Below are 15803 nucleotides of genomic sequence, written 5' to 3' on the forward strand. Positions count from 1 at the left end.
TGAGTGATAACCGGAGATATCTGTAATTCTGTTTTGACTATAGTCAAAATTATATTTTCAGATATCTCAGTTAGAATTGTCATGGTTCTGCCATGGCCTGCCCTTGTATTTTCCTTGTTTCTGTGTTTTCTGCCTGCCCTTGTGTCTCCACCTCCTGGTCTGTCTCTCTGTAGTCTGTCTGTTAGTGGGTGTGGCTCCCCCTCCACCAATATGCCCCTGGACTAATTTCTCTCCCGCCAGCTGTTCTTCGTTAGTGTGTGTTTAAATAGTCTGTGTTTCTTAGTTGTCTTTGTTAGTTTGTCTGTTCTGTTACCTGTTCAGTACCTGCTCTGTTCCTGTCCTTGTGTTCCTGTGTAACCTGCCTCGTCACCAGTTTGGACTTCTTCGTGCCTTGTTGCCAGGTTGGGTTTCTTGTCGTCTTGTTTGCCAGCCTGTTGCGTTTTTGGTTTGCCTTTTGCCGGTCAGCCTTATTTTGGTTTTTTCCCTTTTTGGATTTCCTGATTTTGTACTTTGCCTTAGTTCCTTTATTAAAACCTCTTGCTTTGGAAAAACTCTGTGCCTGTCTGCATTTGGGTCCTCACCACACCTCCTCGTAACAACAATTGTGACTAGTCAAATCAGTCGTGCATGACATGACTGATGCGAGGCTTCCCAATGAATGCTGAATTCTGCATTACACTGGTAGGGTCACCAGAATCAAAGTTATAGGGGGGATACATTATTTGGCAGACCTGCCAAGGTAATTGACATTATAAAAGAGCAAGTCTCCTCACAAATAGTTAAAATGATAGTTCCCCCTTTCGTTGGCTTGTAATAGAAAATGGTAGTTCCCCTTTCGTTGGCTTGTAATGGAACAAGTCAAGTTTAATACTCAGCTTGGATGTAAGCATGTGATACTGTAGCATTGGTCACTTGACACTTACTTGACCCTATGACTTGTGACTTCCTTGCGACTCTGGAAGGACTTGTCCCACCTCCTATGGCAAGCCGTTGTAACGTTAAATGGTTGACCTTGACCATCCATAATTACATTCCAGATATCTACAAATACAATTTGACTAGTCATAATTATATTATGGCCAGTCAGAATGGTAATTCAAGATATCTGCAATTACAATCTGACTAGTAAGAATGGTAATTAAAGATATCTCTAATTACATTTTGACTAGTCAAAATATGTTTAGATATCTATAATGACGTCACAAATATCTTCAAATGACGCGTCACACATACTGAATGATAACCAGAGATATCTGTGTTTCTGTTTTGACTATAGTCAAAATGATGTTTTCAGATATCTCAGTTAGAATTGTGACTAGTCAAATCAGTTGTGCATGACGTGACGGATGCGAGGCTTCCCAATGAATGCCGGTGTAATGCTGAATTCTGCATTACACCGGTAGGGTCACCAGAATCAAAGTTATAGGGGGGATACATTATTTGGCAGACCTGCTGAGGTAATTGACATTATAAAAGAGCAATTCTCCTCACAAATAGTTAAAATGATAGTTTCCCCTTTCGTTGGGTTGTAATGGAACTGGAACAGCGGCTTCCATGCTTCAAGGTACATGCCTCGCATGGCTTACTCTGATGTGAAAATGACATCTTGATATCTGCAATTGCATTTTGACTAGTCAGAATGATAATTCTACATTTTGACCAGTCAGAATGGTAATTCAAGATATCTATAAATATGTTTTGACTTGTCAGAATGGTAATTCAAGATATCTCCAAAATAAGATCTGTCTAGTCAAAATTCCTTTCAAGATATCCATATCTTGTTTATAGATATCTTAAAAGGACTTTTGACTAGTAAGAACTCCAATTTGAGATATCTCCACTTTAGTTTTGACTAGTCATAACTCCAGTTCAAGATATCTACAATTGTATTTTGACTAGACATATTGTAGTTTCAGATATCAAAAACATGATATCTTTAATTATGCAGAATTAAAGATATCTTGAACTGAAATTATGACTAGTCAGAACTTAAGTGAAGATATCTTGAATTTGAGATATGACTAGGCATAATTTCATGGAGATATCTGGAATTCACATTTCAGATAGTCAAAACTGAATTGTAGATAACTTTAATTGGAGATTCCATACAACTTAATGGCAAAAATAACTTAAATCTTACTAGTCAAAACGTAATTAGAGATATGTTAAATTATTTTAAGCATTTTGACTAGTCGTTAATGAATTACAGATGTCTGTAATGAGAATCCGGTCAGGTTACAACGGCTTGTCATACCAGCTCACCCATTCTGCCCTACAAAGCCAAAGAGCAGCAACTGCATGAGTAAACTTATAAAAAAAACACTTAATTTATCTCCCAACTAAAGTATTATTGGTGCAGAGGTGCACTGGAAATTGTTTATAATTTTTGCTGACATTAAATCTAAACTGAAAACACACAAGAAATAGTTACTGCTGGCAATTGTGTTTTGTTTGGTGAATATTGTCAAAAGTATATATTTTTTTAGTCAGACTTTATTAAGGTAAAATAAAGTCGAAGGAGGATTAGGTTAGTTTTGGAGAGAAAAAAATACATTTTTAAATCTACACACCCAGTGCCATGAGTTCTTGGTCTATGTAGTGTTAAATAACTTGTTTTGGATATTTCACTCAAAATAGAACTTCTTATGTTTTCTGTGGTCTGTATTGTAGGCTACAATAATTTGCGTAAAGGTTGCTAATATATTTGACAGATTTGACAACAAAACCATTAGGCCTAACATACTGTGCAGAAACCAACAAACATTGTCTCCAGCCCTAAGAAAAAAAAAATATCACTAGCCTCAATGTTTCTGTGGTACTCAATATTGAATTCACAGTGGCCTTATCGTCCTTTATGGCATTTTTTCTCTTATAATATTCCTGAAATATTGATAAGATATGTAGCCATGCAAATTGGGCGGATCTTAAGCCTATTTGGAAAATTGGACTGGACTCATGATTATTCCAATGTTGTACTCTTTACAATTCCGGGTTATTCCCGTTATTGTGGTCGCCATCTAGTGTTATCGTGGAAAAAAAATAGAAGGCACGGGAGCGTCATTTCCGGTGGAATATTCCAGCGGATTTCTCCCTGGGCTTTAAAGTGGACGCGCTGAAAAAGTGACTGAGATGATCTTGACAGGTGAACAGCAGAATATCAATAGGATGCTACCGGCAGCGCAGTCACTTTAACCACACGAGTCAGTGAACAGACCAACACAGAAGAGAAGTCAGTCTGCATTTTAAACGTCTGCGTACTTGCGTGCCTGCGTGATTAGGCGTTCCATCACTTGATTTGCATTTATCACTCTGATCTTTGGATTCAGGTAAGATCATGCATGGCACTGCCTCTTCACACACAGTGAATGTGCAGACTTTTCAGTGTGATACATTGCCCTACATTCGCTGTGACGCAGTTGCGCCCCTTTACTCGAGCCTAGCAAGTGCTAACCTGTTGGGGTATTACACTGGTGCAATATTCACGAGGTAATTTGGACCCCATGGTGGTTGTTCTCTTGCCTATCGTGATGTTTTGCATCCAGAAAGGGGTACAGTACGGCAGAGAGGCCGATAGTGCGCTGCGCATTAAGGCTGCTGCTGTGTAGCTGTAAGGTGTAAAACAAAAGCTGAATCATACAGTTTAAGAGGGGTTAATGAACAACCATGACTGTTATGTGACATGAATTAATTTTATGGTCTGCGATATATCATTGTGTATTGGAGATGTTACCATCCTGCTCTTAATAATAAAGTTAAATAATCAAGGCAGGCAGGGTTATGTTCTACTTAAGGCCTATAACTTCCAAAATTGATTTCCTCCGCCCAATCCAGCTCTAATAGAATAGTTATTAAGACGATAATAGGCCCATCTAGTCAACCTTTTAATTGAGCCAATGGAGACGGTAATTCCAGTATGGAGATTTACAGCTAGGACATCAGTATAATATATCTTGAAATATAATGAAGCAACCTTGCTAGGCATATTTTAATATAAAACTGATCATCTGGCTGAAAATGTTTTCTATGTAGGCCTATTATGGCCTGCAGTCTTATCTTATTATGGGACTAGCATGATTTTGTTTTTGTTGATATTATGATGCAGGCAAAAGTTATCCAGTATGTTAGAATTTGTAAGTAGGCCTATGTACAAGTAATATATGTATGTATGCATGCATGCATGCATCTATACTGTATGTATGTATGTAAGCACTTTTTTTTTTTTTTTAAATGTTTGTATTTCAGCTGCTGTGCTGTGAGCTGACCCAGAGACAATCATGATCCTACTGACTCCCTCCTCTGGTAGGTGCTTGTTTCTGAATCTCATCTCATAATCTGGATTACTGTGTACCTGCATGGACATGGGCGTCCGAGATTACAGACTAGGTCTGCTTGTGTCAAACTGGGCAGGAAAACAGCCACTCGTGTTTTGAGGGAGTTTAATACATGTCTGGACTGAGCAAAAGAGGATACATGGTTAGTTTTGTTTTTAATTAAGTGCACAATACAGTGTGCATGTACAGCCAGGTAGTGCATATAGTACTAGTGATTATCGTAGTGCATATAGTACTAGTAATTATAGTAAGTGCTGTACAGGTGAGACTAAAATTGGTTATTTAGGGCTGGTTTCATTAACATTGCTTAAGGTTACTCCTTAAGATCATTATGTCTGATAAAATCTGATAAGAGGGAAATAGTTCATTAGGTCAGTACACGGACATAGACACTGTAGCAATATACTGTAGCCATGCAATTGAATTTCTCTCCTATTAAAGTAGTTTGAGAATAGCCACATTTTTTTGTACATAATAATCACACATACTCCTGAATTTCCCTAAGGGAATCAATAAAGTGCTATCTTATGTTATCTTATCTTATTTTATCACATATTGGTATATACTGTGTGTCTGCCATTTTCATAAACTACGGCCAATAGGAATAAGTCTATAAATAAGTCTAAGTCTATAAATAAAATAATAATAATCATAATGATCATAATAATCCCAATTATAATACTTTATTTATATGGCACTTTTGAAACAAATGTTACAAAGTCCTTCACACAAACAAATCAAAACAAAATGTGATAAAAGCAAAGTGAAGATAAAACATAGCCAACAGTATATCAACATTTAGGAATAAATGTCCTATTTTGGTTGATGTCCAGCTTTATGATCTGTATTTAATTTCTTATTAATTACTCATTTCTTTACCATTTATTTTCAGTGTCTCATTATCATAAATATAGAATTAACTCAAACAAAAGTAAAAAAAAAAAAAGTTGTTTTGTCCAGTACTGTATATGTAGTTCAAATTATCTCAGCTGTGAAATTTTTCCTGTTTTTCTTGTAGTCTGTTACCAGGTAACATAGCAGCGTAGTTACATAGCAAGGGGCTTTCCATCATTCCTTGCACTCATAGGCAGCAATCCAGAAATAGAGACCTGAGAATGTGTCTGGCTCTGGCTTCAATCCTTTATTTATTAGTGACTGTGACAGTGCATTAACCGGTTAGAGTAACGCTTTGTTGACCGTAAGATCTGTTACCTCACAGGTTTATGAGGCATACAGAGCCGCATAGCATAGAGTGCCCCTCTAATGCTATCCACTGTGATAATACTGTAGTTGATAACACTGATTATTCTGGAAACCTATAACAAACTTGGTATCAATTTGAGATCAAATGCAGAATGTCATCTGCATTGATTGATGTGCTGTTTTCCCATGAGAAGTTTTTAGACAGTAATTCAAATGCCAGCTGTGTGAAAGGTCCAAATGAGAAATAAAAAGCATGCTGTCAAGTAAAAGTGTGAGTTGTTGTTGGGTTTCTGCTGTGTCTCATACGCTGTTTTCTTTCAGATGAAGAGTCTCTTGAACTCGCCTGGCTTTGGAATCACAGGAAGTTCAGGGTGAAAAACATAATAGTAGGAACATGACTTTAACCCTTTTCACAAATAGAAGGTAGATTGGCTGAGTCTTTCAAGGGTTGCCACTGCAACATTTAAAAGTATTTCAATTTTTGTAGGTCTTTATCTGCGCATATTCTCTTGGACAGTGCTATGACTTTAGGAAAACTTCTGTGGGAAATATAAACTCACAAGGGAGGAAGCAGAGAGAAACAAAGATTGCTTTGTTTGTCTTCATTAAAAACCATCACAGCTTTGTGGGGGCAGAAGCAGCTCTGGCTGCAGCGAGGCAGAGTCAGCAGTCATTCCATCTTGCTGACATGACCTATGTAGCCTTTTCTATGGTTCATTTTGGTCATCAATACAACTAAACTTATAAACGTTACCATTACAATATCTGCTGATTGCATTTTAACTAGAGATATGTCCTCATAAAAAATACTATTGTTATTGAGGATGTAACCCCATGCAGTTTGCTGGCTTTCACATAGGCTACATAGTCTACACAAGCAAACCAGAAGCTTTATGTCGCAATCTCCATTAAAGGCTAGACTGCAGTGTTATTAATAGACTTGAACAGTTAGCTATGTGAGTGCTGCTGCCATGTCCTTGTTTCGGGTCACTATGTGTGATCAGAGCAACAGGCTGATGGATGTCATGTCTGTTATGTGTCAGTACAGTAGGTCTAACTCACAGTCACCGTAGCCCGTAGTCAAGTGGTGCATGTGGTCTCCTAAATGTCCGTAGCTTGTCCCCCACACCAGTACTTGTTTGCAGTTGACTCCTGAGCAGACCACATTTGAGTGCTAACACTTCACATGCATCCTGTTCAAACACTGTATCCTTTTGATATTCTTCCTATCCAAATGCTATCTGGATATTAAAGTTTACTGTATGTAATTGTGCCAGTATTTTTGTGACAGATGCAATATGTATCAAGTGTCTACTGTGTAGATATAGCTGATTAAGTTATTAATAGTTAATGAGGCACTCACCAATGTTGCATGCTCTAGCCTGCACACCCCTGATTGAATGAATGTAACAAATGCATTTTATTCATTCTGAAAATTGATTAATGTATCATAAGGTTGGTCTCCGTCCAATAAACATACATCTTGGTAAGTGATGCTTCTTTTACATAAGATGGAGGAATCCATTTTGTAGTAAAATTTTGTTTTAAATACAGTAAAAAATTAAACACGCAAGATATGCTACAATGTCCTGCAATATGGATTCCCACTCGATTCTATGCAAAATATCATTTTCCATGACTGGTATTCATAAAGCATTAAGATTACTTTTACTTTTTTACACTTTCTTCCTGTCACCCCAATAGCAAACTGGGGTTTCATACAAACTGAGGTTTGATTCAAACAGTCATCTGAAGCTTATTGGTTTCCAAAGATCAATGACTCACCGTCTTGAGTATGATCATCAGGGATTTAGTTTTTCTTGAGCCACAGCAGAGGCTATCAACATAACACGGACAACCACTAACTGTTGCTGTTCTGTGGTCTCAGGTTTCTTCCAGCGTACCAACAAGCTCTTTCTGAGTGAACAGGCCACAGGACTCCAGATCAAGGAGTTTGCACGTAAAAATGCTGCTAATGCTCTGTCAGTGGCCAACATGGTCATGGGCATGGCCTCCATTCTCAGCAGTCTTAACGGGTGAGTGACCACACCTAGTATTGGATTTTACTGCCTGGAACATGGGTCAGGCTCAGCTACAGCCTGGCCAAAGTCCCTGTGTGGATCCACAGTTTTGTAATAGATTGAAATGGATTCCAAAGGGAATTTAAGGATGCTGCTACATTTTCTCAAAAAGGTGACAGTGAAATGCTGCTGCAGCTGAGCTAGTAGGCTGAGGGAAGAGAGGCACAGTCAAGTGCAACTAGAGCTGTTCAAGGTCAGAAAAATGTTTTACCACCCATCCTTATAAAAAAATATCCTACAAAAAAAAAACATCCAAAACACCTTACAGTGCAATGAATGTTTACATTTTTAGCATGCGCGGCCCCACTGAGAATTAAACCTTGGGGGTGTTCGTGCCGTGCTCTAAACATTGAGCTATAAAAGAGCTATATCTACAGTAAAAAGATAATTATTTAAGTTTAAAATGTAGCAATGTTGAAATCTAACACACCGCTAGTTTCAACCTTTTTCCTTAGGTTCAGATGCTGCAAATATTAAAATATTTTGAGATGGATTGTTGTCGTCAAATAGCTAAACCTAACAGTCTATTCTGTTTTGTCCAGGCACCAGTATGCAGCATGCTGGCTGGTTCTGATTGGCTACCTGCTGGATTTGGCAGATGGAGCAGTTGCCAGGCGACTCGATGCCTGCTCTGCGCTGGGTGAGCGGAGTGTTTTGCTCAGTAGCTCTTACCAAAGATAAACTTCAACTGGGATGTTGGCAGGGCCTGCTGCACAGTCCTTTGTCCGGACTTTCTAATTTGGCCGCACAAACCCATAAACAGAGGGTACAACTTTAAAGCAAAACCTGCCATTGGATACACTGGATAGTCTAACAAAGTCTCTTAACTCGAGAAAAATCCTAAACATTCTCTAAAATTTGGAGGCACCCTAAGCAAATATGCAGCGTCTAAAATATACCGCCATTGGCACATTTTCAAAACATGACAGCATCCTATACAGTAACTCAAAAGGCACAAAAACAAAATACTTTTTGAGCATGGCTGCCCCTGTGTGCAAGTTGTCAACATTTTCTCAGCAGCCCAAAATAGCTCCCAGGTGCATCACAATGCATCGTTGGCTGCACATTTCAGGGGGCTTTGTGTCCCGACAGGGTTTTTCTGCATGACTTTGCAGGTGGGTGTTGTTGTGCCCCCCATCTTTTTTTTGTCAATTGAACAATCACTTTCTGATTAAGCAGCCTAATTCCACGGGATCATGGTCCAATTGTCTATTTTATCCCGTTGCTTTGGGTTCTCTGCATATCTGAAATTGCTAAAATTGTTGACCCTGGGCTGTGGAATTCCATCTCGTTCATTTGAGCTGTGGCCAGAATCACCTCATCCTCATCCGCTGAAAACATGCTCCATGCTCCTGGGGGATAAAGAGACCAAGGCATTTGAGAATGTTGTTTATAGAATGATGGCCTGTTGGGCTGACACTGAAATTTCCACTTGGAGACTTCTGCACGTACACACATGACACACACACACACACACATGCAGTGTCACTTGTCAGAAAAATTGGCAGTCGTCATATTGGAGCGTTGATAAACCTATCTAGACAGACTGTGATAGAATTTAAACTCTCATGACTAAGGCACTGTCAGATTAGAAATAGCGTAATAATAGGACATTTGGCTGTCACTATTATCTAATATAAATATAAAGCAGATTGTTAGTAAGGGTTGTGTGTCTGGGCAGTGAACTCCTAACCTTACCTTAGTAGTATTGATTCCACCCTACGAACTTCACAAGGCCACAAATTTTCTTGTCCTTTTTTGTGCTCAGGTGCCAAACTAGACGATTTTGCTGACTTCACCACCTTTGGGATTGCCACATCTTTGCTCCTGAGGACACCTGACCTGCTGGACAACATCCTGTGCATGTGTTATGTCATGTCTGTGTTCGTCCGCCTCTGCTTTTTCTCAAGTGGTAAGAGAGTATAGTTCCAGAATGAAATGTAAATTATATGTTGTGGATAAGTGATGGTGTTTATATCATTAAACGCTTGCATGCCCTGTTTTATGTCAGTCTTCAAACTCCTACTTGATCTTTGAAAGGAATCGCTGCGGTTCTGTCCATGTTGGTTCCGCAGGGATCCCGTTCATGTACCGCGGTTTGCCCTGCATCTACTCCTCGGCCATCCTGGCCAGTGCCTGTCTGCTGTCAGGGGGCAACATGGCCGTCCTGCGGGTCACTGCAGTGGCCATGATCCTCTTCATGATCAGCCAGAACTTCTACCCCCATGACAGAGTGCTGGAGTCCCAGGCCTGGAAGAAAGCGGTCTATGCAGGAGGTAAAACTCATTTTGGAAATCCAGTAGAAAGTCACTTCTCCTCTCTTGGACTGAGACATGAAGGGGAGATGTGTCCAGGATCTACAGTGATGATTAAAGGAATAGTTTGCCCAAAAACGCTGGTGAAGTTTGAATGTCAATATAACACACAAGTTAGCTTGTGCAGCTTGGTAGCAGCCTTCTTCAAAACAACTGGAATGGATGGAGACCATTTTTTAGAGTTCCAAAAAAGGCAAAAGTGACCATAAAATTATTCCAAACAGCATAATCCAAGTGTTCTGCAGCCAAACGATTGCTCTGTGGGTCAAAAAGTCCAATATTTAGCTCATTATCTCCTAGATTTTCCCCACTCTGGTCTTGCTGCCTTCAGGCGCTCCTCGTCCCCTGGTATTTCTGAGGTTTACAGTCGGAAATTCAAGTACTTTTCAGTCAGAAATAATAAAATGGACCCTGAAACAAAACTAGCTGTTTGGTGACTATTTTAGAAACCAGGTGGTACAGAGCTATTTTGTGCCTCAACGGCAGAATGAAGAGGAGAATATCGCATCAGTTTTATAATTGATGGTTTAATACGTTTATTGACTAAAAGTTATTATGCGTAGCGCCGAAAAGTTAAGCAAAGAGTGAGAATGTCACATCTTGGCATCTTGGGTCATCATGTAAAATTTGACTTTCCCATTTAATGACCTCATTAGCATAACAGGCTATGTTTGATATATCATGGTGATTATGGTGGGACATTAGGCAACTCAAGTGCCTCTTGTCTTACATCATCATCAGTCCCCTGGGGCAACTCGGGCTCTTGAGATGACACGTCTCCACACATCCCGGTCCAGCATTCCAGAGCACGTCCATGTGTCTTACAAAATGATAACATTTTAGAGTACAATCATCTGTATTTATAAATATTGAGTGTTGAACTGGGTACAAAGCATTTTGGAAAGACAAAAATATTTTATTATCAATACTGGGAGCTGGGAAAATGCCTAAATGGCATGTCAGTACAGTTTTAAAGGTGCTTTGAGTGAAGATGGACTACATCACATGACAGGAGCAGGAGAGGACTGCCTCTACACCTGACTGAGATTTTAAAGCTTCTCACTTGTGTTTTACTTTTCAGGAGTCGTCATGGTTTTCTGTTCTTCCTTCCCTCCTGCATGTGTGTACTACCTGCTGTGGTCTGGGTCCTACATTTTGTTCCCCACATCCCTTTGGAGCCGCAAAGTGTAGAGGGGGTCGCATCCGCGTCCCAAACTCCCAATAGGCTTACTACTGGCCCGTCCGGGTGAACGGAGGCTTCCAGACTGCTGCTGCCCTCTACTCCCATGGAGGATCCAAGCTGAACACGCTCACCCACCACAGGAGACCACTCGCTGTATTTAACCTTCATTTTGATGTGACAGCTCTAAGACAAAACTGGATTGAATAGAGTAAGAGTGAGGCATGAGAAGGACATGTTTGTAAGGATTAACATTTCATGCTGATTCGATGTATAGTCTGATGCTTTATAGCATTTTCCTTCAAGCCGGGGGGTTGGGTGGCTTGCTCCAAACGTTTTGGCCAAAATTTTCAGAAGTTTTATCTTCTGTATCTTCCAGCACAGTATTAACCTAATCTCCAATCTTTGTGTCTGTTACAATGTCATGAATTACAATTTAATTCTCAAAACACGACAGGAGGGCACAACAATTATTTAATAGCAAATAATTCTGTAAATTTTTTTTCTGATATATTTTGGTCTGTAATTTGGTTTTAAAATGTTTGATTTGTAATATCATAGGACATCATAACGTTTGTTTCGCATTGCTAAACATAGCTTAATGAATATTTTAATAAGTGCTATCTTGGTAGGGTCTACAAAATGTTTTTTCAGCAACTTCAGTCTTTTAGACGTTCAGTTCTATAGAGCTGTCCTTGAATCTTGGTTTATCTTTACAATAATGGACGTCCATACAGCAGTATGACTCAGTCTTGTGCTAACTGACCTCAGTGTTTGTATCAGGGCTGAGGTCAATTCACTTTCAATTTATTCAATTCAGGATGTGGATTTTCTTCAAATTCCACTTATTTTTATATCAATCGAAGAAATTACCGGGAATGATGGCTTTGTCATTGTTATTATTTGAATTGCTGTATGAATGTACATTTTGAATGGTTTGAATAGAAAGTGAATTGACCATGGCCTATGTAAACTAGAATTTTTTTTTTCAGATTTCCAGATTTTCAGCTCTTACCAAGTTATGATTCTGTCCAAGAAATTATGTTTTACATTTCCATATTTCCATTATATTTGATTTTATTGGGTATTTGTACATATTTGCCTCTGTTATAAGAGGCTTTGCAGTTTCACTTCCTAGCATGGCCAGTATTCAGTCTGACAGACATCACTTTTTTGTAGACCAGTCCTTTTTAGCAAGGACCTTTTGGCATCTCTCATCGTGTTTTAAAATGGCTGTTTGTGCCTCTCTGCCAAGATTGTATATTGTGAGTGACAAAACAGGGAGATTATTTTGTTTTCTAATGACTTGTTCTGAAGCTTGATAAGGGCAATAGTACAGAGAAACAGGTAAATGTCTGTTCTCACCCCCTATAACTACTGACACCCCATATTTAGATGAGTTTGCCTGGCACATTTCACACAGGGAACCTGACCAGGCAGAGTACAATTTCAGAAATCACTGACCAAAAAAAAACAGAAACTAAAATAAAGTAAAATAAGGTCATGTCTGGTGGTTCAGGGATTGGTTTAAAGCTGGTTCAAATTGGTGTTTTTATTTTTTATTTTACATGGTTTATGATAATCTTATGAAGAAAATCTGCATATGCAAATGCATACACAGACAACACTAACACAATTTAATCTAGTACATTCAGTGGTGCTTTCAGCTTTCCTGTGTGGGTGCTCTGGTTTTCACACTGTACAAACTGTAAGGTTACAGTAATGTAGCCTATGCATGCCAAGAAAGAGCATAAAAGATATATAAAAAAAAATACTTTACCCGATGACAAAAGAAAAACGGTCTGAATGAAAATCTGTTTTTAGTTCTGTACATTTTTGACAATAAAAAGAGGTAATATGAAATTGCTTGCTTTCATTGTTCTTAAAAAAACAGCATTTAAGTTTGAGTGTTGTATGATAAAGTTACATTGTCACAATACACTTTATCTGTGGCTCTACCCCTTGACATGTTTCCCTATTAGTTGCACATGCGTCTATGAGAGCAGCCCTGCCTTCTTGTTGTACTCGTAGATGTCTATGGCCTCGGAAATGCAAAGCGCTTTAGTAGCAGCTAGGTACAGGTAGGAATCTAACAGCTTTATGACGGACGAGAATGCAGGCCGGTCTTTGAAACTCCACATCCAACAGTACTTCATCAGGTCATGCCTAAAAGCATGTGGGAGAAATGGGGAAGACGTTGGGGTTAATCTTAAAAGGTGGTGACAAAAGCATAACTTGAGAAGAGTGTTGAAGGGAGTTTTTGAAAAAAAGTGCAGCTCTCATTGGTATAAGGTCACTTACAGAGGCCCTCCACAGTCCTCTGGTCTCTTCATTCGGTATGACCTCTGTAGTTGTGGAAGCACAGCCTGAGGCTCCAGCTCTGGATATGGAGGAGAGCCTGAGATGCAAAAAAAAATAAAAAATCCTGAGATAACATTCTTGAATAAGAGATTGAAATAAATGTGGCTTGATAATGGTGGTGGTGTTGATAATGATGTAACATGGTGTAATACTGATGATTACAGATATTAGAGCATGGTACATTACCTAAGGTGATCAGTTCATATAGTAAGATTCCAAATGACCATCTAGGAAGAAAAATAAATGGTTAAAAAAATGTTGTGACCCAATGTCAAAATGTATAGAGAATGATTATCTGAAAGATATGAGCATAATAGCCTTGCGATACCAACAATAGATGACTGATGCCAAAGGAATACATTTTAGTTACTGTGTGTGCATGCTACTGTATGTTTGTTAGCCATAACTCTGCCCTCACACGTCGCTCCTGTCTATAGTGGGCTGCTTCATAATCCTCTCTGGAGCCTGCCACTTCAGAGGCACCTCCGCTGCCCTCTGCCTGATCCCCGGATCCATTTGACGTCCTGCAAATGCCACACCCAACCCAGACACCCTGGCAGAGAGGCCAGGGCCGATCAAGATGTTCCTGGCAGCGACATCGCCGTGCACCAGCCTGTGCTCTGACATCAGGTAATCCTGAGGTAGGAACCAATGTAGGCCGACACAAATCACAGTTAGCAGAAATATCTAGTCATCAGTCCAAAGAAATCTTATTCAAAACTCAAAATAAACAGCATTCAAAGAATAGCATCTGCATTATGATCAGGAATTTAAATTGAGCGCATTTTAGTCCAGTTGTTTGTTGAGAATACAGAAACTGGTCCATCAGAGAGACTCACCAGGCCAGCTGCCACCTGCTTTGCCACCAGAAACACTGACCTCTCAGAGAAGTGCTGCACTGGATCCCCAACATCTGAATCCCTCTGGAAAGAAGAGTAATTCCTCCTCATTGCACTGAATTTAAGGATTGGAGGATCGCGTACAGTATATGACTGAATATTGATACACATTCTCTGAACCTTGGCTGTACCATTGTGTTTCTGAGTGTCCAGAGGAAGTGCAGCAGGTTCCCCGGGCTGTAGGCCTCCAGGACCAGGTACATGGGCAGACGCTTGGTCTGACAGAACAGCATCCGCACCAGCTTCTCATGTTTACACACTGTGGCATGGAACAGGACCCACTCCACAAACTCCTTCGCTTCAGGACGGTTGGGGCCATCTGTATGGGAGGCATTACAGCAGGGACAGAAGGTCACAAGAGTCTCCAAGCAATAAAAAAGTGTGCCGCCTTACAGTCCATATCATCGTGATTACCATTAAATGACCATTAATATTTCATTAACTACCTAGCTTAATTCCCCCCCTGAAATTAGAAATGATCAATTCACTTACAATACTATAATTACTCACAAAGACTTTAAACCTGACCACCCTGACCACATGTCTTGATGAGGAAAAACTCTGCGAAAATCCATACCTCGGAGTGACTTCACCACCACAGCAGTGAAGGCTCCATCTCTCTTCAGCAGGCCGTTACAGATGGGGCCGTAGCGGCCTGTCTGCCAGAACTCAAGTCCCTCCAGAACACACTCTCCAGGGATTTCCCATGGACGCAAAGCCTCCTGGACCCTCGCAGGGCTTATTAATGCTGCGCTCAGGGACACAGACTGCTGGCCTGTTAAACAACCACAGTCTGTAAAGGTTTATTATAATCCAGAGATAAGTGACATTACCAGAGGTGGGAACAAACAAAGAAAATTAGAACAGAAAACCCACAAATATCTCAAGAGAGCCATGAACTCAGGCACTTCTAATATTCATGGTTTTCCAGTGATTTTATACAGAGGATATACATGACTCCTCGGTTATTGCAGTTCATACCATTTGTATAATGGGCCGAGTTTCTTTGCCCTGTTTGTCTATTTCTGTGGAGACTGTAGAAAATCAGAGCCACCACTAAAACTGTGCTGAGAGCCAACAGAGAAGGGATGATAATCATAGCAAGTGGACCTGATGCCTCCTCATCTAAACAACAGGAGAAAGAAGAATATAGTTCAAAAACAGTTTGAAGGCTTACATATTTTACTCATCTTGATTCTAATAAAAACAACAACAAGAAAAGGAAATAGGATAATATCATAATATTACAAAAAGAGGACAAAAGGAATATAATTATATCAAATCACATCATTTGTAGAGAAGGAATGCAAAGTTGCATTTTCAACTTGCCTTTTCGCAATGCAATAAATGCCAAATGTAAAACTCACAGCACATGGGGCCTGAGGTATTGTTGCCACATTTTGTCTGCACATCCATAAGGGGCGGCCGGTAGC

The 15803-nt window shown here is 39.7% G+C and overlaps 2 protein-coding genes across 2 annotated transcripts; one reads left to right on the plus strand and one right to left on the minus strand.

Moving 5' to 3' along the window:
* Positions 1–3153: 3153 nt before the first annotated feature.
* Positions 3154–12957, plus strand: tmem269 (transmembrane protein 269). The gene is made up of 7 exons (XM_071521837.1): positions 3154–3326; positions 4243–4299; positions 7423–7570; positions 8158–8255; positions 9384–9527; positions 9691–9891; positions 11012–12957. Exons 2-7 carry the CDS (start codon positions 4275–4277, stop codon positions 11119–11121), a joined length of 726 nt encoding a protein of 241 aa, XP_071377938.1. The 5' UTR covers positions 3154–3326; positions 4243–4274; the 3' UTR covers positions 11122–12957.
* Positions 12958–13104: 147 nt separating this feature from the next.
* On the minus strand, positions 13105–15744 carry LOC139645945 (tyrosine-protein kinase STYK1). The gene is made up of 8 exons (XM_071521825.1): positions 15738–15744; positions 14948–15145; positions 14502–14689; positions 14311–14394; positions 13890–14107; positions 13658–13698; positions 13412–13508; positions 13105–13276 (listed from the first exon to the last, which is right to left on the minus strand). Exons 1-8 carry the CDS (start codon positions 15742–15744, stop codon positions 13105–13107), a joined length of 1005 nt encoding a protein of 334 aa, XP_071377926.1.
* Between the last annotated feature and the right edge of the window lie 59 nt (positions 15745–15803).

This window comes from Centroberyx affinis, unplaced genomic scaffold (assembly GCF_046629955.1).
Source record: "Centroberyx affinis isolate AG114_WGS23_722 - 3 ecotype Tasmania unplaced genomic scaffold, CSIRO-AGI_Caff_v1 ptg000933l_1, whole genome shotgun sequence".
Lineage (NCBI taxonomy): Eukaryota > Metazoa > Chordata > Actinopteri > Beryciformes > Berycidae > Centroberyx > Centroberyx affinis.